Source organism: Salvelinus namaycush, chromosome 7 (genome assembly GCF_016432855.1).
Source record: "Salvelinus namaycush isolate Seneca chromosome 7, SaNama_1.0, whole genome shotgun sequence".
NCBI classification, from domain to species: Eukaryota; Metazoa; Chordata; class Actinopteri; order Salmoniformes; family Salmonidae; genus Salvelinus; species Salvelinus namaycush.
Window position 1 is genome coordinate 57,908,735 of NC_052313.1, and position 24,924 is coordinate 57,933,658.

Sequence of the window (24,924 nt, forward strand, 5' to 3'; positions counted from 1 at the left end):
AGGAGCGACATCTTTGTTATTACTCCATCTTTGGCAGTATGTGTGAATGTCATACCATTGTAAAGTGATAGTTCAGTGATTTGACATATGAAGACATTTGTTACATTGAAAGCAGTCTATGGCCAAAGAGTGACTGTAGTCCACAATTAGGCTTTGTTAAATAATTATAAACCAATTGAGTAACACAATCCATGTAAGAGGTGATTTGATTCAATGATTGTTTTCTTCTAGGTCCTGGAGGAGACAGTGACTCTGATGGACAGTCTAATGGTGTGGTACTCGTCAGGGGCCCAGTGGCTGCAGCTGTCCCAGGTGGGCCTGAGGCTTCTGCTGGGCTTCATGGCCCAGGAAGACCACCAGGTGAGAAGCTGTCCAGTGTCGCATACATAGTAATGTATCAGACGCTCTTTTCCAGAGCAACTTACAGTTAGTGTGTTCAACTGTACACTTCATACCTCTACTTTCAGTATACAGGTGGTACTCAAACCTTTTCAGCTTAGTCCCCCTTGAGGGCAACCTGCCTCACCCTAAGTCTCATAGAAGGCATATAACCCTCTATCACGTACCCCCCCCCCCACCCTACCCCTCTTATTGTTTATAGATACTACCCTCTATATGAACTATCAGGTGTCACATCATCTCATTCAGAATGCTTGTCTTTATATGAATGTTTTTATCACCTCGACATAAGAAGTGTATGTAAGTGATCTCCTCTCCTGCCAGGTGTGTGCCTTGGCCACAGCCAAGCTGAACGGCATCCTGCAGACCAAGAGCGTGGAGACTCAGGACGAGGCGTGTTACCTGCTGGGCAAGGTGGAGGGCATCCTGAGACGCTCTGTAGGGGGGCAGACAGAGGAGACCTATATGTGCCTGGTGCCCTTGCTCCGCACGCTGCTCTCCAAGGTACACACTCGCACACTCACACACTCACACACTCACACACTCACGCACACAGACACGAAAAGACATGCATGATGAACAGTCACAATGAAGTAGAATCCGTATCAAACATTCCAAAGAGACTTGCTGACTGTTTTCTTAAATAACGGCAAAACCTTGGCACAAAGACAAAACATGTGTCACACCAAGGGTCGGTGTCTAGGACACAGAATAATCCTAGCCCAGGACTAAAGAGACATTTCAATGGATTCTCTTTTGAATATGCTTTGTAGTCCAGGATTACTAGCCACCATTATTTAAATCCAATGAACAAAAACACAATGCTTTTGGTCTGTAGTATGTCAATACCTCACAACACTTTGTATTATCTTCTCATCTCTTGTGATATTTTGTGTCTGCAGGTGAATAAGCTGCTGTACATGGAGCTGCACCTCCCCCAGCTGCCTGACACCAACGGCAGCCCCTCCTTCTTCGAGGACTTCCAGCTCTACTGCAACTCCCCCGAGTGGAGGGTCTACCTCGACAAATACGTGAGGAGCTGGTTCAATGCCTTACTAAATCATTGATAAGTCATTCAACTCTTGGAAGAGCAGCAAAGAAACGTGTTGAGAAATTTGAAGATCAACCTTAAAGATGAGAAAATACATTTTGGAGAAATCTCTCAATCTCCGGTGCTGAGGGAGCGAGCCTGAGATGAACGAAACAAGTAGTTTTGCTTCCCCCATTGAATTGGTTCTCTCTGTCCTCAGATCATCCCCTACATGAAGCAGTATGAGATTGAGACGTTTAGCCAGGGTCACGAGACCATGGCTCTGTTCTGGAAGGAGTGCTATGAAAGCTTCATGGTCAACCTGCACAAGAGAGAGAGGGAGAGGGGAGAGAGCAAGATACGCTTCCAGGTCATACACACACACACACACACACACAGATCCGAGTAAGGTTCACTTTCTATTGAGCTGACAATAATACTGCTGTAACATGGAACTGTAATGTCAGTCCACAGTAACACAGAGCATATTGCCTTGTGGTGTTCTACACACCAGAACACACTGACTCCCCGTTCCTCGTCCCGCCGTCCCTCAGGAGCAGTTTGTGGAGCCCTTCTCTCGGCGTGGCCGGCAGGAGAACCTGCGATACAACAGCATGCTGAAGCAGCTTCACAGCCAGCACAGTGCCGTCCTCAGGCAGTGGAGAGGAGCACGCCGCAGCCTGGTGTGTGAGAGAGGCCCCTGGGCAGACAGGTAACGGCCACACACATGATATGTAGATATTTATTATAATATATACAGTATTATATGTGATTATAGGACTTCATTGGTAATTACCTCAGCACCACGGCAAACACATGATCAGCCAAAGAACTGTTGTCCACTGTCCTCCAGTCAATCAATCAATGCAGTTTATTTTATAAACCCTTTTTTTTTACCTCAGCAGTTGTCACAAAGTGCTTTACAGATACCCCTCCTAAAACCCCCAAAGAGCCATCAATGCAGAGGCACAGTGGCTAGGAACAACTCCCTTTCTGGGTGTCTCTCTTACGTTCAGTTTGTTCTTCAGTTCATGCAGCTTGGTTGACGTTCTTCTGTCTGTTGTTTTCTCAGGCAGCAGAGTGAGATGCACTGGCGAGTGTCCAGCGCGGAGAACTACTCCCGCATGAGACTCAAACTGGTGCCCAACTACAACTATGAGGACCACCGGCAGGCCAGCGCTCTCAGGGACAACCTGGGTAAGAGAGGCAGCTTCACTGGTTCCCTTGACAAGGCATCACTGTAGTCTGAATAAACCATAATGTTAGCTGCAGACACTGACCCTTCTCCTCTGCCTCTCGTTCCTCCTCTTCTTCTCCCTCGTCCCCCAGGTGTCCAGCAGCAGAGGGTGACATCTGAATCCTTACTGCTGGAGGCGGTCAAGCAGGTGAAGGTCAGCGACCTGGAGGATGACATTCTGGAGCTGCCTGAAGACGACCCCGCAGTGACCAACAACACGTCAGTACACTCTCAACGTTGTCTACAATTGCTGTGTGTTGTGTCTGTCGTGGACTGTTGGGTGGCTTTGACTACAAACGTGAATGGACTTGGTCAACTATCTGTCTGTTTCTATCTCTCTCTTGCTGTCTCGCTCTCTCTTTCCAGGGGGGAGGTGGAGGAGGCAGGCCAGAAGGAGAAGCTGGTTCTGTGGGAGGACTGTGAGCTAGTCACCCAGGTGGATGTCAGCCCTGGACGTCTGGAGCTCACCACCCAGCACATCTACTTCTATGACAGCAGCACAGAGAAGGAGGAGGGTGAGGAGAGAGGGAGGAAGATAGGAGGGTCGTAGGGGTTAGAGGAAGGGTTCTCCTGAAAGAGGAGGGAGGGGAGGAAGAAGGGATGAAATAGTGGGGTTAGAGGAAGAGTTCTCCTGAAAGAGGGGGGAGGGGAGGAAGAAGGGATGAAATAGTGGGGTTAGAGGAAGAGTTCTCCTGAAAGAGGGGGGAGGGGAGGAAGAAGGGATGAAATAGTGGGGTTAGAGGAAGAGTTCTCCTGAAAGAGGGGGGAGGGGAGGAAGAAGGGATGAAATAGTGGGGTTAGAGGAAGAGTTGCTGTTAGTAAGAAGGAGAGAGAAAGGAAGGCTGAAGGAGAGTGAGCGAGTGGAGCAGGAGTTGATCAACCAGAGGTTATGGATGGGTTATGACTAGACATGTACAGTAGATACATACCTCACTGTTAGACTCTCATTGTATTGTCTTAGACATAGAGGTACAGCTGTTATGACTAGACATGTACAGTAGATACATACCTCACTGTTAGACTCTCATTGTGTTGTCTTAGACATGGAGGTACAGCTGTTATGACTAGACATGTACAGTAGATACATACCTCACTGTTAGACTCTCATTGTGTTGTCTTAGACATGGAGGTACAGCTGTTATGACTAGACATGTACAGTAGATACATACCTCACTGTTAGACTCTCATTGTGTTGTCTTAGACATAGAGGTACAGCTGTTATGACTAGACATGTACAGTAGATACATACCTCACTGTTAGACTCTCATTGTGTTGTCTTAGACATAGAGGTGTAGCTGCTTCCACATGCAATACACGTCATATATTAATACGTCATGGAATGACGAAGGGTTAAGATTAGGGCCTGGAGTTTTGCCATGGTCAAGTCCCTAGTTAGGTCAAACTCCTGGCCTTATGTATTATACATAACCAACCCCCTGTCTGTCCTTCCAGGTGTTGGTCAGGACTTTAAGTGGCCTCTATCTCAGATCCGGGAAATCCACCTGCGAAGGTACAACCTCCGCCGCTCGGCCTTGGAGATCTTCCTCATAGACCAGACCAACTACTTCCTCAACTTTAAGAAAGAGGTCAGGCCATTTCTGGGATCTGCTTTTTACGTGGATTGAGAACGGTGTACCCCCATCCATTTCACTACTTGGTCTATTCCAGAACTAGCACGTCACCTGATTCAACTCAACAAGGGCTAGTCCTGGAATAGATCAAGTAAGTAGATGGGGGGTGTTTGAGGAGGGGGTTGGGAAACACTTATGAAGAAGGAATGACTACATAGGCCTGGAGTACTGGGGTGTGTTGAGTACAGTAAAACGTTAAGAACAAATAGAACCTGTGCTACTCCCTATTCTACATGACAGGCCATCATATCTGTTTTACATAATATATTTTGATTTGAGCATTCTGAAAGATTTCACACTTTTGAACAGACCCCTTCATGTAGGAATGGTCTGTGTGGTTTGATTGACAGGTGCGGAACAAGGTGTACAGTAGGATGCTGCTGCTGCGCTCCCTCAGCCTGTACGGCACACGCTCACCACAGGAGCTGCTCAAGGCCTCCGGACTCACACAGGTCAGGGGTCAAAAGTTCACATGGGAGATCAAGGTCGTGTTCAGTAGGGAGGAAGTGGTTTGAAACGGAGGTGATACTCCCTGAACTGGTTTAATAAGAACAGATGTATTATTTTTTGCAAAACGTTTTGTTACGTTGTACCTTACTGAGCATGACCCATGTTAAGTAGTCAGTATGGTCTCAGGTATTGTGTTGACAGGTTGTGTTAAACCCCTCTCTCTCTCTTGTCTTTGGTAGAAATGGGTGAACCGAGAGATGACCAACTTTGACTACCTGATCCAGCTGAACACCATCGCGGGCCGAACCTACAACGACTTGTCTCAGTACCCAGTGGTACGTTCTGTTAACACGGACCCTATGGGGGAAGATGTGGAATATACCATCTTGGTGCTCTTTTAAGGGGTGTTCATGGTTTAGTTAATTGTGTGTGTGTGTGTATCCAGTTCCCCTGGATCCTGTCGGACTACACGTCAGAGGAGCTGGACCTGACAGACCCAGGGGTGTTCCGGGACCTGTCCAAGCCAGTGGCCGTACTCAACGAGCGGAACGCCAAGACTGTCCGGGAGAAGTACGTTCTCTCAACCTCTCTCACTGAGCCGCTGCTGCGTCTACATACCTGCATTACGTGACATGTTCCAGGGTGGCAGTGTCTTCATTAATTCTCTTCACTACATAAGTGTCCTCGTCCATAGAACTAGACTTACTGCAATACAACACTTTATTACTGTTGAGGAAATGTCTCTTTAAGGGCAATAACTGGATTCTATTCTAGTAAACATAGTGAGTAATTATAATGTTAAGTTCACGTCTCCCTGTCTGTAGGTATGAGAGTTTTGAGGACCCCACGGGCACCATCGACCGGTTCCACTACGGTACCCACTACTCCAACGCAGCAGGAGTCATGCACTATCTCATCCGCGTGGAACCCTTCACGTCCCTCCACATCGCGCTACAGAGTGGACGGTAAGCAATGGGTTTTGGTGAGGGGGAATCAGACTAGAAACCTCAGGCCAGAAGTTAACAGCATTAAAGTCCATGGAGTTATCAGTGCTCGGGTTGTACCAGTCAAATTGCTGTGGTCTGAGCAGCTTTGTGCATTCTAGTCATTCTGGTTCTGTGATTACACCTGTATTCCAACTGACAATCTGATGTATCTATGCTCTTGTCTGGAGAGGTGCTGTTGTACTGATGTCAGTAAGGCCAGGAGTCTTTCTCTCACCAAGCTACAGCCTTACTAGATCCACAGTTTGTCTTGGTCAGGTCACCTGGTGGAAAAACCATCCTGTCTCTAGTACTATGGAATACTTTAAGACCATTGGCTGTTGGTCTTCCTCCCTCGGTCCAGGTTTGACTGTGCGGACCGTCAGTTCCACTCCATCCCAGCTTTGTGGCAGACCCTCACGGACAACCCCAACGACGTCAAGGAGCTCATTCCAGAGTTCTTCTACTTCCCAGAGTTCCTGGAGAATCAGAACGGTGAGATGAGCTCCATGTCTGTAGAGAATCACAGACACACTGGCTATGTTGGTTGACTGTCCGTACTAACACGCCTCCTGTTGTGGTGTTCACACAGTCAATCAGAGAAAATCTGGACTCAACTGGACCGGTTCAGATTTTGTCAGTTGCGTTCAGATTGTGGAACACTCGAACTTGTTCAAATCGGACAAAATCTATAACTGACCCAATTACACCCTGAATCGTAAAAACGGAGAATCTCAGTTTAAAACTTTATTTTGTCTGTTTTATTTTTATCCGATCACACTGCCACTCTGATGGAATCCACTTTCACTCCCCTGTCCTTTGTTCATCCTCCTCTCTCGCTCCCTCTAGCCTTTGATCTAGGGCGCCTGCAGATCTCCAAGGAGAGGGTGAATGATGTCATCCTGCCTAAATGGGCCAAGTCTCCAGAGGACTTCATTTATAAGCACAGGAAAGCCCTGGTGAGCCTCCTTTTCTCATGGACAGTCACCATTACCATAATGCTTTATCCCAAGGGGGGAGGAAAAAACTCTGGAACTCAATTGGATCACACACATTCCTTTACCATGATGTGCAGGAGAAATGCATTCCACAGAGAGTAGTATTTAGTGAGTTATTGTTGTGGGGGATATATATATATATATGTGTGTGTGTGTGTGTGTGGTGTATGTGTTGTGTAACAGGAGTCTGAGTACGTGTCGGCCCACCTGCAAGACTGGATCGATCTGATCTTCGGTTACAAACAGCGAGGCCCCGCGGCCGTGGAGGCACTCAATGTCTTCTACTACTGCACCTACGAAGGTACGGACGCTAACACTACACCCAAAGACTCCCACTCATACAATAGCACTGATGCTAAAGAAACGCTGCACCTGTGGAGGTACATTTACATTTTGGTCATTTAGCAGATGCTCTTATCCATAGCATCTTACAGGTATGGATGCTAACACTAAACCCATAGACTCTCATTGATACAATAGCACTGATGCTAAAGAAACGCTGTACCTACGAAGGTACGGATGCTAACACTAAAACCCATAGACTGATACAATAGCACTCATGCTAAAGAAACGGTAGATTGCTATATTATGGCACTTTACTGAAGCGTTTATCTCTGGTTTTGCTGTAGGGGCGGTGGACCTGGATGCCATCACTGATGAGAAGGAGCGTAAAGCTGTAGAGGGGATGATCAGTAACTTTGGACAGACACCCTGCCAGCTGCTCAAGGTACTGGAAAACACACAAGGCTTGACTTGACCAGGAGAAACCTCCCAAGGCCTTCCTCGTGATATGAGCCCATTGGAACACTGAAGGATGAACTGGTCAATTAGGAATCATTGGGAATGAGGCTGTAACAGGTTATTTAGAACAGTGATTCTCATCTCTGGTCTTTGAGGACCTTCAACAGTACTCATTGTTGTAGCACCAGACAAACACCTTATTAAACTAGTCAACAGCTTGGTGATTAGTTTAGCCAGGGCTACAACAGAAATGGGTGCTGGTGGGGTTACTCAGGGATATTTAACTGAGAATCACTGGTTTAGAATAGGTGTTTTAGATTTGCTATAGTGATGTGTTGTCTGTGTGTGTAGGAGCCACACCCTGTACGTCTTTCTCTGGAGGAGGTGGAGAAGAGGAAAGGTCGACTAGACGCCTCGCCCCTCAGTATCTTCGAGCACCTTGCCGAACTCAAGTCCTTCTTTGTCGAGGTTAGTTTTGAAAACACACACCAAAGCATATGATCATGACCCTCTTTGTTGGTTATAATAAAGTACTTTATGAAAACCGTTTTATTGAAAAACAACTTCATAAATACATTTTGATTTGTAGGGGATCAATGACAACGTGCCTCTGGTGAAAGCCGTGGTGCCCAAGAACCAGTCCCACTCCTTCATCACCCAGGGCAGCCCAGACACTATGGTGACCCTGAGTCAGAACTGTCTGATGGGAACCCACGGCTGGCTGCCTTATGACAAGAACATCTCCAACTACTTTACCTTCATCAAGGACCCCACCGTGGCCAACCCCAAGTCAGTCCCTCCCCAACACCGACCCCTTTTCTACTTGAAACTGTGGGGCGTTGTAGTCTGACTGGGAGACCGGGAGCCCTGTTTGAGTTCTTACCTCCATTCCTTGAAGTAATCACTCATCTGAGAATGTTTGGTTTGTCACAGCAGTATGATGGAAACTCTGCCATGGCGTATCCAAGCACATACAGATCTGTGATTATCTCCAGGATGGGAGACAGGAAGAATGCACTTTAAACGTTTTGGAACAGACCCTTGGAGGCCACTTAATGTCATTACTTGGTCATAAAGTTGTTCTGTGAGTTGTGTATCTGAGGTCTCCTCCTTTCTGCCCCCCCCCTTCTCTAGGACCCAGCGAGTCCTGGCCGGGCCCTTCTCTCCGAGCGTGGAGGTGACCGCAGGTCTGTTTGTGGTGTCACACGACGGGAAGCTCCTGTTCAGCGGTGGCCACTGGGACAACAGCCTGAGGGTCACCTCCCTGGTCAAGGGAAAGACTGTGGGACATCACATCAGACACATGGGTATGGATGGATCTCACACACACATACATGCACTCAGGCACACACACACTGTCTGTACATACAGTATAGTAATTATTTGACGTCATCTCTCCTCTCTCGCCGCAGACATAGTCACGTGCCTGTCGACAGACTACTGTGGGATCCACTTGATCTCCGGATCCAGGGACAACACCTGTATGGTGTGGCAGGTGCTGCAGCAGGTGAGATCATGAAGCCTGAGGGTTTATTGGAATACACTATACTGGCTAGAAAGCATTTGTACTGCATTATTACTGTGGAAACGTTTGATGTTAGTACACTCAAAAAAAAAAAAAGGTGAAACAGTTTGACATCTGCTTTCGGTTGCAAACTGTTTTACTACTGTATGCCCTACTGAACACTACCCAGGTGTATGAGTGTGTGACTGAATGTGTTGTGTGTGTCCTACAGGGAGGTTGTCCGGTGGGGCTGTGTCCCAAGCCGGTACAGGTGCTGTATGGACACACTGACGAGGTGCTGAGCGTCAGCATCAGCACAGAGCTGGATATGGCCGTCTCTGGATCACGGGTAAGAGGTTGGAGGAGGGTGAAGAGGTTGGAGGAGGGTGAAGAGGTTGGAGGAGGGTGAAGAGGTTGGAGGGGTGAAGGAGGCTGGAGGGTTGGATGAAGAGAAGTTTGAAGGGTTGGTTGATAGATGGATCTTGCTGATGTTTTGTTTCTGTGTACCAGGACGGGACGGTGATCATCCACACGGTGCGTCGGGGCCAGTACATGCGGTGTCTCCGGCCGCCCTGTGAGAGCTCCCTGCCTGTCTCCATCCTGCACCTAGCTATCTCTTATGAGGGGTGTGTGGTGGTTCACACCTGTGTAGAGGGCAAGGCCACGCTCAAGGTACACTAACACATGTTCTTGATAGGTGATTTTGTTCATTTGTCATTGAAAATGCCGTGATCGTCTTCTCTAAAATCTTAATGTGTTTTGGTGCAGGAGTCTGACCAGGCAGCTACAGTGTGTGTGTGTGTGTGTGTGTGTGTGTGTGTGTGTGTGTGTGTGTGTGTGTGTGTGTGTGTGTGTGTGTGCGTGCGTTTAGACGGGCAGCCCAATTCAGATCTTTAATTCGCGACCAATTAGATCAGCTCTGAGAAAGATCTAATGTGATTGGTCAACAAACCAATTAGTGGAAAAGATATCAGAATTGGGCTGACTGAACGTAGCCATAGTGACTTACTTGGTGAGTGACTTACTTGGTGAGCTACAGAGGGTGAGTGAGTTGGGGAGTGAGTTATTTACTTAGTGACTGACTGACCGACTTAGTTGGTGAGTTAGGAAGTATGACGTACTGTACCATGATGCTTAGCAAAACGCTAGTTGACCACTAGATGGTACATTATGATTGGGTCCTGGTGAATGATTGTCTCTCATCCTGTCTCTGTTTAGGATAAGAACAGCCTGCACCTGTACTCTGTCAATGGGAAGCACCTGTGTACGGAGGGCCTGAAGGAGCAGGTGACAGACATGTGTGTGTCCGGGGAGTACCTGGTTATCGGCAGCGAGCAGGGCTTCCTCTCCATACGAGACCTGTACAGGTAACCTGGTTTCCTGTGTGTGTTTGTCTGTCTGTGTGCGCGACTGCACGCATGCATCTACAGGGTTTCTGCTGTATCAAAAAGAGTCTCAGGTGGTAATGGGCCCGGCTGAACGGCTGATTTAAAAATATATATATATTTAAGCCCATTTCCTGCATTTCTACACATGTCTCCATTGAGCTGAGAGAAAATGTTGCCGTATTACATTTACATTTACATTTTTACATTTAAGTCATTTAGCAGACGCTCTTATCCAGAGCGACTTACAAATTGGTGCATTCACCTTATGATATCCAGTGGAACAACCACTTTACAATAGTGCATCTAAATCTTTTAAGGGGGGGGGTGGGGTTAGAAGGATTACTTTATCCTATCCTAGGTATTCCTTAAAGAGGTGGGGTTTCAGGTGTCTCCGGAAGGTGGTGATTGACTCCGCTGACCTGGCGTCGTGAGGGAGTTTGTTCCACCATTGGGGTGCCAGAGCAGCGAACAGTTTTGACTGGGCTGAGCGGGAACTGTACTTCCTCAGAGGTAGGGAGGCGAGCAGGCCAGAGGTGGATGAACGCAGTGCCCTTGTTTGGGTGTAGGGCCTGATCAGAGCCTGAAGGTACGGAGGTGCCGTCCCCTCACAGCTCCGTAGGCAAGCACCATGGTCTTGTAGCGGATGCGAGCTTCAACTGGAAGCCAGTGGAGAGAGCGGAGGAGCGGGGTGACGTGAGAGAACTTGGGAAGGTTGAACACCAGACGGGCTGCGGCGTTCTGGATGAGTTGTAGGGGTTTAATGGCACAGGCAGGGAGCCCAGCCAACAGCGAGTTGCAGTAATCCAGACGGGAGATGACAAGTGCCTGGATTAGGACCTGCGCCGCTTCCTGTGTGAGGCAGGGTCGTACTCTGTGAATGTTGTAGAGCATGAACCTACAGGAACGGGTCACCGCCTTGATGTTAGTTGAGAACGACAGGGTGTTGTCCAGGTTCACGCCAAGGTTCTTAGCACTCTGGGAGGAGGACACAATGGAGTTGTCGACCGTGATGGCGAGATCATGGAACGGGCAGTCCTTCCCCGGGAGGAAGAGCAGCTCCGTCTTGCCGAGGTTCAGCTTGAGGTGGTGATCCGTCATCCACACTGATATGTCTGCCAGACATGCAGAGATGTGATTCACCACCTGGTTATCAGAAGGGGGAAAGGAGAAGATTAATTGTGTGTCGTCTGCATAGCAATGATAGGAGAGACCATGTGAGGATATGACAGAGCCAAGTGACTTGGTGTATAGCGAGAATAGGAGAGGGCCTAGAACAGAGCCCTGGGGGACACCAGTGGTGAGAGCACGTGGTGCGGAGACAGATTCTCGCCACGCCACCTGGTAGGAGCGACCTGTCAGGTAGGACGCAATCCAAGCGTGGGCCGCGCCGGAGATGCCCAACTCGGAGAGGGTGGAGAGGAGGATCTGATGGTTCACAGTATCAAAGGCAGCCGATAGGTCTAGAAGGATGAGAGCAGAGGAGAGAGAGTTAGCTTTAGCAGTGCGGAGCGCCTCCGTGACACAGAGAAGAGCAGTCTCAGTTGAATGACTAGTCTTGAAACCTGACTGATTTGGATCAAGAAGGTCATTCTGAGAGAGATAGCAGGAGAGCTGGCCAAGGACGGCACGTTCAAGAGTTTTGGAGAGAAAAGAAAGAAGGGATACTGGTCTGTAGTTGTTGACATCGGAGGGATCGAGTGTAGGTTTTTTCAGAAGGGGTGCAACTCTCGCTCTCTTGAAGACGGAAGGGACGTAGCCAGCGGTCAGGGATGAGTTGATGAGCGAGGTGAGGTAAGGGAGGAGGTCTCCGGAAATGGTCTGGAGAAGAGAGGAGGGGATAGGGTCAAGCGGGCAGGTTGTTGGGGGGCCGGCCGTCACAAGACGCGAGATTTCATCTGGAGAGAGAGGGGAGAAAGAGGTCAAAGCACAGGGTAGGGCAGTGTGAGCAGAACCAGCGGTGTCGTTTGACTTGGCAAACGAGGATCGGATGTCGTCGACCTTCTTTTCAAAATGGTTGACGAAGTCATCCGCAGAGAGGGAGGGGGGGGGGGGGAGGAGGATTCAGGAGGGAGGAGAAGGTGGCAAAGAGCTTCCTAGGGTTAGAGGCAGATGCTTGGAATTTAGAGTGGTAGAAAGTGGCTTTAGCAGCAGAGACAGAAGAGGAAAATGTAGAGAGGAGGGAGTGAAAGGATGCCAGGTCCGCAGGGAGGCGAGTTTTCCTCCATTTCCGCTCGGCTGCCCGGAGCCCTGTTCTGTGAGCTCGCAATGAGTCGTCGAGCCACGGAGCAGGAGGGGAGGACCGAGCCGGCCTGGAGGATAGGGGACATAGAGAGTCAAAGGATGCAGAAAGGGAGGAGAGGAGGGTTGAGGAGGCAGAATCAGGAGATAGGTTGGAGAAGGTTTGAGCAGAGGGAAGAGATGATAGGATGGAAGAGGAGAGAGTAGCGGGGGAGAGAGAGCGAAGGTTGGGACGGCGCGATACCATCCGAGTAGGGGCAGAGTGGGAAGTGTTGGATGAGAGCGAGAGGGAAAAGGATACAAGGTAGTGGTCGGAGACTTGGAGGGGAGTTGCAATGAGATTAGTGGAAGAACAGCATCTAGTAAAGATGAGGTCAAGCGTATTGCCTGCCTTGTGAGTAGGGGGGGAAGGTGAGAGGGTGAGGTCAAAAGAGGAGAGGAGTGGAAAGAAGGAGGCAGAGAGGAATGAGTCAAAGGTAGACGTGGGGAGGTTAAAGTCACCCAGAACTGAGAGGTGAGCCATCCTCAGGAAAGGAACTTATCAAGGCGTCAAGCTCATTGATGAACTCTCCAAGGGAACCTGGAGGGCGATAAATGATAAGGATGTTAAGCTTGAAAGGGCTGGTAACTGTGACAGCATGAAATTCAAAGGAGGCGATAGACAGATGGGTCAGGGGAGAAAGAGAGAATGTCCACTTGGGAGAGATGAGGATCCCAGTGCCACCACCCCGCTGACCAGAAGCTCTCGGTATTAAAGCTAATTTCCTGCAATTCTATGCATTTTACCATGTCTAATACTGTGTTCTTTTACTCAAACATAACAATATTAATACTTCTAAATTCATTGTTTTTGGAATTTTCAATTCTCCCTGACTGTGTAGTTTTTATTTTGGTGATTTGTTAGTTCTCAAAGATTATAATTATTTTAATATATATATACATTTTCTACTTTATATCTGGTTTTAGTCGTTTAAGTTTACACTGAAAACGTTTTCACCCCCCCAAACAAATCATACATGCATACATACAGTTTATTATTATTATAATGTATATGATTTTTCTCTCTTTAGACTTAGGTGGCCCAAAAAAACACACAGGCAGCCCTTCCAAGGATTTTAGTGGTACATATATCAGGGATTTTTCTATCTGTCTAACCCAACCCTTCACTCTGTCTCTCTCCCCTCCCCTCTCCCCCGGGCAGCCTGTCCCTGTGCGCCGCCCCCATGGCAATGCGCGTGCCCGTGCGCTGCGTGTCCGTCACCAAGGAGCAGAGCCACGTGCTGGCGGGCCTGCAGGACGGCAAGCTGATCATTGTGGGCGTGGGCAAGCCGGCCGAGGTAAAGAGCTCGTTCAGAAACTACATCGCCCAGAGCCTGGAGGGCTCACCCCTCATGGCAATGCCACTGCTCGCCCCGCTGAGGGTGCGCTCGCCCGCCCGCAGGCTGAGCCTCCGGGACAAGTTAATGTTTAACCCCCAGGGCCCTGACCCCTGACCCCCTGAGCAAAACATCCCCCTCAATTCAATTTAAAAAAAAAAATAAGTATTTACCTCAGAGGGAACTTCATAAACTCACCCTACAAACTACCACCGCATACCATTCTCTCTCTGTTTTAGTGCCAATAATTTGTCCTCAATGACCCGCCCTTCCTTAGCCACATACACCTCGGTTGTGTTCATTAGGCACCAAACGGGAGAGAACTGACTGAAACAGCAGAGGAGCTACCTGGACTTTTTTTCCCATTTTCTGTTGTAAGACTTTAAATCATTTTCCGTTGCGTGCCCTAATGAACATGACCCTGTTTCTGGGGCGTATGCCCCAGAGTGAGCAGGACCCTGGCCCATTCTCGCCCTGAAAGAATTGGTGACCACACACACACAGTAACACTTGAGACATTCCATAAACCCTTCTGAATGAGTACAACACACCCTCTCCTGGAATATTACTGTGAAATGAAAACATGGGCTTCCGTTTACCTCATTCTAACCGAGGAATGACTTATTTTTGGGCCTTGGGATGGTGTTGTCCAATATTGTTTACCGGAAGTGTCATTATTATTGACTGATTTAATATGTATTTGTGACAAATGCTGTGAATTGCCTTGGATGAACACCTCTGCAAATTCAAGCCATATAAACTATATTAGTAATAAGCTACGCTATAATAAGATACACTAGGCTGTAATTTATTCCCACCTGCTCCTCAAGTGAAAATGGTTTAACCCGTATTGTCTTCCTGCTCTTCAAGTGAAAATGGTTTAACCCTGATTTCTTCCTCCCTACTGGTAGACATGAAAGTAAGGTTAGCTCTGGGGCTGTAATGATGGGATGTTATGGGGTAGGGAGGGACACAGGGAATCACCCTCGAATCAATTGATAATTTGATCCCCTCCCAACTTCTCTCACCTTTCTTTTATACAAATGGACCTGCCTCAAAGTGAACCAAGCTTTGGTTTTGAACTGGCACTAGGTCATTCCAACATTTCTGAACTAACCGATCACTCATAAATCATATCCTGCTTTTTGTTTGTTTCTTTTGACTTCACACTTTCCTCCTCCTCCTCATCTCTCTCCTCTTCCTCACTTCCTCCTTCTCCTTTCCTCCACTCTTCTCAGATGCGTTCAGGCCAGATCACTCGTAAGCTGTGGGGCTCCAGCAAGCGCCTGACCCAGATCTCCTCTGGAGAGACAGAGTACCAACCAGCCTGCAACCAGAACTGACCCCCACAACCACCCCTTCCACCCCCCCTTTCCACTACCACCACACCCCCTCACCCTGCTGCCTGCCTGATTGGCCCGCCAGCCTTGCCAATCATCACAGTTTACCCAATCAGATTGAACCACCCCTCGTTTTGATTGACTGATGACTGTTTTGGGGGAATCTTACTCTCCTTTTCTGTTCCTCCCTCTGACTTGAAGGACAGACTGACCCACGAGTGGAAGACGGGGGGTGTGTGTGTGTGTGTTTTAACTGTGTGTAAAGGTTAGGCGGATGAGTAGGGCAGGTCAGGACGGACCAACCGGCGCGGGCGTCGAGTTTCTGATCCTACTGTAGGTGCACACATCCCCTCACCCTCCCCTTCAATGACACCCATGGCCATTACTCTTCATCTTCCTCCATCATCATCACTAGCACGGTCAGACCAGTGGCTCCCACTACTACAGAGACCCTCTATGCAGACACACACTACAACAGTCTGAGCTGACCTTTGACCCCTCCACCTGTCAGGCCCAAGGAACGAAGGGGATCCCCAACGTAGAAATGTAATTACTCCAATGGGAACACTTAACCTGATTGACGGTCCACCCATCACATAACTCTGACTTCAATGGGAATTACATTTCTCTGGTCATCAAGATAACCCACTTCTCCGAGCCCTGAACCCGAGACCACTGAGCAGTGTGTGTGTGTGTATGTACGCTCTTTGTGTTTCTGTGTGTTGTCTCTTGCTGGTTGTTTTCTCCAGTGGTCTTTGTTGACTTGGTTTTGCCTTCCAGTCTGAGTAGGCTGTGACCGATGCCTCAGGGCTCCTATGCAGCATTAAGGGGCTATGTTCAGTCACAATACAACGTTTTTTTTGTGTTTGATGTTACTGATAATTGTAGTTTTTTTTTTTTACAGATGCGTGCATGTGTATAAGGTCTGTGGTTAGGTTGTGTTTAGCGTGGCATTTCCAGCCCACTCCTCATTTAGTATAGAGGACGGGGCCCTAAGGTATCCAAGACTCGTACTAAGCCTGACACACACACACACACTTGTTTGCTAATGTACACATGCATAGACCCCTCCCTATTGGAGAAGCCTCTGACTGCGTTCCGTGTCATCTCTATTGCAATCTCAGTAGATTTCTATATCACATTTAATGTGGTTCCTGAGACACTGAACACTTCTCCAGGCGTTGTGAGATCTGATAATCGGCAATAAAGACAACCTGGAACGCACCCAAAGTCCGCTAGTTTGACACTACAGAAGAAGAGAGAAGCCTAGTGTTGTAGAATCACTAGCTACCCCATACCGTGCCCAAAGGACTCGCTCCCCTCGAACACTACACTCTTACACACACTGCAAGCTTCTCACACAGCCCATCACTACACTTGTGTTAGACCGCATGTTTTGGAGGGACGAACCATACTGAACCTGGCTTAGTGTGCAATGTTTAGCGCTAGATTCATCCTAGAATGTTTTTATGTTACTTGAATCAATGTTTATTTATGAATGAAAACTAGTTTTTTTCCCCGTAGGCTATTTAAATTCACACTACATTATTTGTATGTTTTTAAGTGGTGCTTCAGTTGTTCAACAAAGATTTATGCGGCGAAAAACTAAAGACGGTGGATCGATCCACCTTTCAGAATGGGAGGGGAGACTTTCTAAGGGCTTTTGAGATGTCAGTGTTACAGCAATATAGTTCCTTCCTCTGCTCCGCTGACTGTGCATTGGTACATTCCAGCCTCTTCTTCTCAAGGCTGAACTAAAAAAAAATCTCCAGTCTTCCTGGTTTTTCTGACAGGGACGACGCGATTGGGAGATGAGACTTATTCTGCCAAGGGACGGCCCAAACGGCTGTCATCTTCCAACAGTCAGAATCACCTCAGTGTTCCTCCTCCTTCCATAATTGTCTCTTAGTTGGGAGCCATGTCAGCTAGTTAAGGTCCTCTGGAGTTCCATAAATGCAGTAACGTCACTAAATGTGTCTGTGAACCAGGCCTAATGTGGCTTTTGAGATTTCATGTGTGTTTTTATGTCAATGTTTGAGATTATGAATGATTTCACCCCCCATTGAATTCTTATGGTTGTTATGCTCCTGTCAAATCAAAATGACAGTTTGGTCGGGGTAGGTCATCTGTTGCATAATGTGAGTGTGTTTGTTCATGATGACAATAGTTTCTTAAAATGCCAAATTCCTTATTTCCTTGTCATATCATTTGCCTTCTTGATAATAATTCAGTGATTCTGGTTCTTATCTATCATGGACTTAGTCATTCATTCTGATTCTATGGTAGTTATAGATTAGGGATCAGACTTCTATGTGCAGTGTGGTTGTTTTTGGTCTTAAGTGTCTCCGCAATCTGTCTGGAGATTGCAATCACAGACCAACGTGTGCCCTTTTTTTTAAACAAGAGGCCGTTTCAATATATGTTTATTTTTAATTGTTTATGCTGATGTGTCTAGATGGCATACTCCTTTAATCAGTTTCCATTCTTATCAGGATGTGTTAATCATTTTTTCCAAAGGACGTATTTAATAAATGTTTCTATTTTTGTCAATCTTAGTTTGTCAGTCAGACACCACTATCTTGTTTTAGGACTTTCTTCCAAACCCACCACTGAAACAGTGCCTTTTTATCCACGTTGCATCATACAGACAATTATCCGGTTAGTGTGTAGAATTCCTTGTTACCCCTCCCTCCATGATAACCCATGGATAGCAGCATTCCACAAACTTCACATCCAATAGGAACCAAGAATCTAGAACTGTAAACAAAGTAGACTAAAAATCTGAAATATATTGGTGTCTTACCTTAGCTGCTTGCTCTGTGACTGTCACCAAAATGGATGTGTGTGTGTATATCTGATTTATAAATACTGGTGTATAATGTACAGCATGATTTTTATTTTAGTGGATTTTAAATGTACTTTTTGCACTTTCCAGGTACTAAATTGTAAGTGATTCTTTTAAATGTCTCCCTGGTCCATTCTGTACAGACAAACTGCTTTGTATACACAAGTGGAAAGTAATCATTAAAGTCTTGTCAAAAATGTAATTAATATGTATGGCTGATTGTAGCTGTGAAAATAGGACACTGTGTACAAAACATTAGGAACATCTTCCTAATTTGGAGTATCCTCTTTTGCCCTCAGAACAGCCTCAATTTGGTGGGGCATGGACTCTACAAGGTGCTGAAAGCGTTCCACAGTGTTGCTGGCCCATGTTGACTCCAATGCTTCCCACAGTTGTGTCAAGTTGGTTGGATGTCCTTTGGCTGATGAACCATTCTTGATACACACAGGAAACTGTTGAGCATGAAAAACCCAGCAGCGTTGCAGTTCTTGACACAAACCGATGCGCCTGGCACCTACTACCGTACCCCGTTCAAAGGCACTTAAATATGTTTGTCTTGCCCATTTGTCACGAACCGGCTCAAAGCCCGTAACAAAAGGGAGACAACGTGGAGAAAAGGAGTAACAAAATATATATTTAGTAACTAAAGTAACTAAGTATAATATACAATGGTGTGTGTAATCAGTAATCAGTAGTGTAAGTGAGTTTTGCATGCATGAATGTGATAATGCAAGGTGTTGAAAGATGCTAAAACAAACAACCAAAAAACAACCAAAAAACCACCAAGAAACACAAACAAATCTATCAAGGTGTCTGCCTGGAGAGAGTCTCCTCATTGAATGGGGAAGTGGTGCATTTATCCTATGACAGTGGGCCCAGGTGTTTCCCATGTAGCTGACGACCCTCCCAACTCCGCCCACCGACATCCTAATAAGGAAACAAGAACAAAGAGAGAATATGGCAGACAGAGTGGGAGGGTCGTCACACATTCCCCCTCTGAATGGCACACATTACACAATCCATGTGTAAAAAAAAACCTTAACCTGGCTCCTCCAGTTCATATATGGATTGAAGTGGATTTAACAGGTGACATCAATGACCTCCAGTTCATATATGGATTGAAGTGGATTTAACAGGTGACATCAATGAGGGATAATATAATTCACCTGGTCAGTCTGTCGTGGAAAGAGCAGGTGTTCCTATTGTTTTGTACAATCAGCATATAGGCATGTTTTGTATTTTAAACGATACATTAATATTTCACTATGGTGCGACCAACAATCATGAAAATGTATGTGTAGTACATAACGAGCAAAAAGCTTCTTGGAGCGATTACACTGCTGAACATGGGGTGCGTTCGTAAATTCCCTCTGGCTATATACTTCGATTTCAGAGTACTCGTCTGAGTGTGGCAGAGAATAATTTATATATTTACGAACGCTCAACACCCCTATATGGCCAGTGTTAGTAAACGTCGGCAAAAAAAAGCGTAATTAAATTGTTGCCAGCAGCACAGTTGCAGTCACCAACGCTCTGGATAACATGAAGACAGCCTAACCATCTCTGCTAGGGTGAGAAATGGTCAGTGAGGTGTTCTCTCATTTATGTCTGGAAGTAGTTAACTTTAGCCAGAGCTTGGGTGCGTGACAGCCGTTGTGAGGTCAGAACACTCGGATCAACCCTACTCCTCGACCAGAGCGTCCAGTGTGCACTCTGAACGCTCCGAGAGCAAAACTCTCTGATTTTACGAACGGACAATCTGACAACGCCCTGAATTTACGAACGCCCCGAGCACACTCTGACAGGGCCCTCTCTGGCACTCCAGAGTTAATTCACGAACGCTCCCCGGATAGAACAAGGCCGCGCTTGTTTTTGTTGGACGTATGTTGCCCTGACAACAGCGCAAGTCAATCCCTATTTTGAAAGCGTTTTCCAGTGGTACATTTTCTTCCGATTTACAAACTTTCTCAGAAAATACTAGGCGCCGAGGTGTATCATGGCTGATCCAGTGGCAACGACAACCGAAGGGCCACCAACAGATGGAATATCAGGCAATTTCATTGGGAATGTAAATATAATTGTTTCAACAGGCAGGCATATTTACCCTCAAGAAATACGCCGACAGTAATTTCTGTTTGATAGATGCACATTGAATCATCAGTTGTCACGGGCATAACACTAGAGGGCTGGGTTGCTACCTGGTTCATTTTCACAGCTGTTGAGAAGAGTGTCAAGAGCGGAGCCTGTTCCTGATGACGATGAGGAAGAGGATGAGGAGCTTCCCCCCCCACCACCGCCACTAATTCCACGAGGCCCACTGGTGAATTTGCATTCTAGTATTGTCAATTCACATTATTATGCTTAGTTAACTGGAATATAGACTTTACACCTGACATAAATAGTATTATTACATTAAAGGACTGTAGTGTTTAAAATAGTATATTTTGTTTACAGAAAGGATGTCTAACAGTCCACCTGAAAAACTGCAGGGATTTCAATAAAAACTGTATCCTTCTCAGTGGCCCCTAACAGTGAAATCATTAGACCCTATTCACCATGCCAAAAGCTGTGTGTGTCAGTGTGCTAACTGAGGTAGTTAAGTTAGCTCATCGTAAGTGGCCCTGGATAAGAGTGTCTGCTAAATTACTAGTAAAATGAAGTTTTCCTGAGCATTGTGTTCCCAGCTTCCATAAAGAAAGGCACCCAGGGCTTCCTGAGGGCGAGTATTGGGGAGAAGGTGAAGTGTACTATGGTCCAGCCCTACAAGGACTCCAAGGCGGAGGGCTCCAAGTTCCCCCTCTGCTTCAACGAGTGGAAGTATTTCTCCATACAGGTAAGTAGGTATATTAGTTGTCTGTATACTTCTGGCCCCTCTTTGGACACTGTGTTAACTAACCTCCAGATGCGCTTCAATGCCATACAACTCTCCTTCCGTGGCCTACAACTGCTCTTAAACGCAAGTAAAACTAAATGCATGCTATTCAACCGATCACTGCCCGCACCTGCTCGCCCGTCCAGCATCACTACTCTGGACGGCTCTGACTTAGAATACGTGGACAACTACAAATACCTAGGTGTCTGGTTAGACTGTAAACTCTCCTTCCAGACTTACATTAAGCATCTCCAATCCAAAATTAAATCTAGAATCGGCTTCCTATATTGCAACAAAGCATCCTTCACTCATGCTGCCAAACATACCCTCGTAAAACTGACCATCCTACCGATTCTCGACTTCAGTGATGTCATCTATAAAATAGCCTCCAACACTCTACTCAACAAACTGGATGCAGTCTATCACAGTGCCATCCGTTTTGTCACCAAAGCCCCATACACCACCCACCATTGCGACCTGTACGCTCTCGTTGGTTGGCCCTTGCTTCATACTCATCGCCAAACCTGTAGCCAGTCGGTTATCTACAAGTCTCTGCTAGGTAAAGCCCCGCCTTATCTCAGGTCACTGGTCCCCATAGCAGCACCCACTCGTAGCACGCGCTCCAGCAGGTATATCTCACTGGTCACCCCCAAAGCCAATTCCTCCTTTGGTCGTCTTTCCTTCCAGTTCTCTGCTGCCAATGACTGGAACGAACTGCAAAAATCTCTGAAGCTGAAAACACTTATCTCCCTCACTAGCTGTCAGAGCAGCTCACAGATTACTGCACCTGTACATAGCCCATCTATAATTTAGGCCAAATAACTACCGCTTCCCCTGCTGTATTTATTTTGCTCCTTTGCACCCCATTATTTCTATTTCTACTTTGCACATTCTTCCACTGCAAATCTACCATTCCAGTGTTTTACTTGCTATATTGTATTTACCTCGCCACCATGGCCTTTTTTTGCCTTTACCTCCCTTCTCACCTCATTTGCTCACATTGTATATAGACTTATTTTTCTACTGTATTATTGACTGTATGTTTTGTTTATTCCATGTGTAACTCTGTGTCATTGTATGTGTCGAATTGCTATGCTTTATCTTGGCCAGGTCGCAGTTGCAAATGAGAACTTGTTCTCAACTAGCCTACCTGGTTAAATAAAGGTGAAATAAAATAAAAATGTGTTGATGCTCTAGCCAACTTCTCTCTGTCTGGATTCATGTATTGGTCATGACAAGAGTTGGCTACACTGCAGGTACAGTATGGGGCCAGCTATTGCAATACTGTATAGAGAAAGTTGTAACAATATTATTTTTTGTATCTAACAGGACAGGTGTTTCTCTATCCAAGACCTTAACACAATCAATCAATGACTCATTTGGATGTTTCAGATTCCTAAGAGCACTGATAACACGCTGGGTGTCTGTGAGTCACACCGTCTGTTGGTGGAGCTCATCTTCTTCGAGCAGGGCACAGGAGTTCCCAAGCTCATAGGAAAGACCTTTGTCAAACTGCTGGACATCCTCAGTGTGAGTGAACCACATGGACAGGAGCGATAGGGACGACCCCACCGCCCCTTCATGCTCCCCATGCCATGTTTAAATCGGATAATAATAAAATGATGATCATAAGAGTGAGTGTACAAGGCTGTCCAGGGCTAAACACGTGTGGATGTCCTCCACCAAAGAACCAATGGCTTCTTTCTATTTTAGCTTTCAGTCGATGGTACAAGTATTCTCATTCACCTGCTGCTAGAAGGCTGGCATGCAGGACCAGATATCAACTGTCTTGTCCTCTGTCCTGTTCTCTAATCAGAAGTCACAAATGAACCACCTGCTGGAGCTGAGGCTCAAGCGCCAGGTACAGAATATGAATCAGACACCATGGTCAACATGTGGGACAGTTATATCATGTTCAATAGGAGTTTTGTACAACGGATTCCTGGATTGACACACACAATAAAAGCCGACTTGTTTTCCAGATCATCTGTAAGCTGGAGATGGAGATGGTGATTGCGTATGGATCCTTGGGTTACGGATACTCCCACCAGGTTAGAGGGAGACACATCAGTGTTTGTGTAGATGTGGAGGAAGAATTGATCTTGCCTATCTATTATTTACTCCCTAGTTGAAGCACCCAACGAGAAACATGGAGAGCCTAGTGGAGCGCTCTCTCTTCCTCCGCCGTCCACCACCGGACGACCGCAAAGACCATCACTAGTAAGACACGGACACACTCAAATACTGTACATGAATTCTTAACTATTGACATTCTGACACTGTGACCCTTTTGTGAGTTTTTTTTCCCCTAGATTTGACAGACCGATATTCTCCCATGTAACATTTCGCTCCCTGTGTCTACAGTAATGTGGTCACTCCTAAGCCAGTACCTTATTCAGACTTTATCGCAGCGCTGATGTACAGAGAGACCACCAACCCAGACAACAGGACGACTTACCCCTCAAACAGCACAATCTCCCCCATCATCCTGGAATGTATGGAGAAGAGGGGCAGGTACGGTTTATTATGGAATCTCATTCTGGGTTCAAAGGTCAAAGTGTATACTGTTTTCAGCCCATTTTCTGAAAATGATGCGTAGTAGCTACACTAACAAAACAAATGTCTACTGTCCAAAAACTGCCTTAGTGAATTAATTATATCCAAGGTAAGTGGAAAATAATGTTAAATAACCATAATATAAATAGATCTGATATTGCTAAGTGGCCAATTTAGTGTTATCTTAGAAAGAACAGGAAGGATGCAGGTAGGAAACGTCCCAAATGATTCCTTATTCCCTACAGTGACAAGAAAAAGTATGAACTCTTTGGAGTTACCTGGATTTCTGCATAAATTGGTCATCAAATTTGATCTGATCTTCGTCTAAGTCACAACAATAGACAAACATAGTGTGCTTAAACTAATAACACACAAATTATTGTATTGTTGTTGTCTATACTGAAACATAATTTTAACATTCACAGTATAGGTCGGAAAAAGTATGTGAAACCCCTAGGCTAATGACTTCTCCAAAAGCTAATTGGAGTCAGGAGTCAGCTAACCTGGAGTCCAATCGATGAGATTGGAGATGTTTTTTTTTATTTATTATTTATTTATTTATTTTATTTTTTTATTTTTATTTTTTTTCTTGGGGGTGGATCAGCTTAATATTGCGGAAAGAATGTTGCTTCCAATGTAATTGTCTGCATCATTTCCAATCCCCCATATTTTTTGGGGTAAATATATATATCCATTCACATATGCATACATATACACATATATACATACACATACCTACATAGACATACATACTTTTTTAAAGAGTATACCTTTATTATTATTCCCCGCAAACCCTACCACCGATCCCCCAATTGGAGTAAACTGATAAACATTTCTGTTTTTACCTTCAATTTATACATCTTATACACATTTTACAGACACAGTCTACTTTATAATAGTTCTCTCTTGTTTGTTCTTAGTCCTTCCTCTATTTCTGTTGTCCATCCAGTTTGATTTCCACTTGTAACTGTGCTATTTCACAATAGCTCCGCACCTATACACATTTCACAGATCCCGTATGCCCTACATTGTTTATCTTGTTATTAGTCCCACCCTTCAGCTCCACTCAACCTTTCCCATCTATCTTCCAACATCATCCATTTCGGATTTTTATTTGCCATATATTTTTCAACTGTGCTGTGATGCTTTACAAAAGATTTGAATCTTCCTATTCTCATAGCTTCCACGGATTGTAAATTAAAAATAAACATTTTTGCTAAAATAATTATTATATTATTGATTGATTGACTATGGCTTTTCAAATCCCCCAGTATTGCTATCTGTAGCGTTAGTTCTACGCAAATGTTGCAATTCTTCAACCATTCCTGGACCTGTG

General features: G+C 46.0%; 1 protein-coding gene across 1 annotated transcript in view; it reads left to right on the plus strand.

The window, feature by feature from the left end:
- nbeal1 (neurobeachin-like 1) overlaps positions 1-18,362 on the plus strand; it is a 63,689-nt gene extending 45,327 nt beyond the window's left edge. The window contains exons 30-55 of the mRNA XM_038998417.1: positions 232-360; positions 724-903; positions 1,302-1,430; positions 1,650-1,799; positions 1,984-2,141; positions 2,502-2,626; positions 2,759-2,885; positions 3,033-3,181; positions 4,119-4,252; positions 4,648-4,749; positions 4,987-5,082; positions 5,193-5,317; positions 5,572-5,712; positions 6,095-6,225; positions 6,580-6,689; positions 6,912-7,029; positions 7,358-7,455; positions 7,821-7,937; positions 8,059-8,258; positions 8,604-8,776; positions 8,882-8,976; positions 9,206-9,322; positions 9,484-9,645; positions 10,192-10,340; positions 13,801-13,936; positions 15,214-18,362. Coding sequence (XP_038854345.1) covers positions 232-360; positions 724-903; positions 1,302-1,430; positions 1,650-1,799; positions 1,984-2,141; positions 2,502-2,626; positions 2,759-2,885; positions 3,033-3,181; positions 4,119-4,252; positions 4,648-4,749; positions 4,987-5,082; positions 5,193-5,317; positions 5,572-5,712; positions 6,095-6,225; positions 6,580-6,689; positions 6,912-7,029; positions 7,358-7,455; positions 7,821-7,937; positions 8,059-8,258; positions 8,604-8,776; positions 8,882-8,976; positions 9,206-9,322; positions 9,484-9,645; positions 10,192-10,340; positions 13,801-13,936; positions 15,214-15,318 — 3,456 coding nt within the window. The 3' untranslated portion in view covers positions 15,319-18,362. The remainder of the gene's footprint in view (positions 1-231; positions 361-723; positions 904-1,301; positions 1,431-1,649; positions 1,800-1,983; positions 2,142-2,501; positions 2,627-2,758; positions 2,886-3,032; positions 3,182-4,118; positions 4,253-4,647; positions 4,750-4,986; positions 5,083-5,192; positions 5,318-5,571; positions 5,713-6,094; positions 6,226-6,579; positions 6,690-6,911; positions 7,030-7,357; positions 7,456-7,820; positions 7,938-8,058; positions 8,259-8,603; positions 8,777-8,881; positions 8,977-9,205; positions 9,323-9,483; positions 9,646-10,191; positions 10,341-13,800; positions 13,937-15,213) is intronic.
- Positions 18,363-24,924: the final 6,562 nt, after the last annotated feature.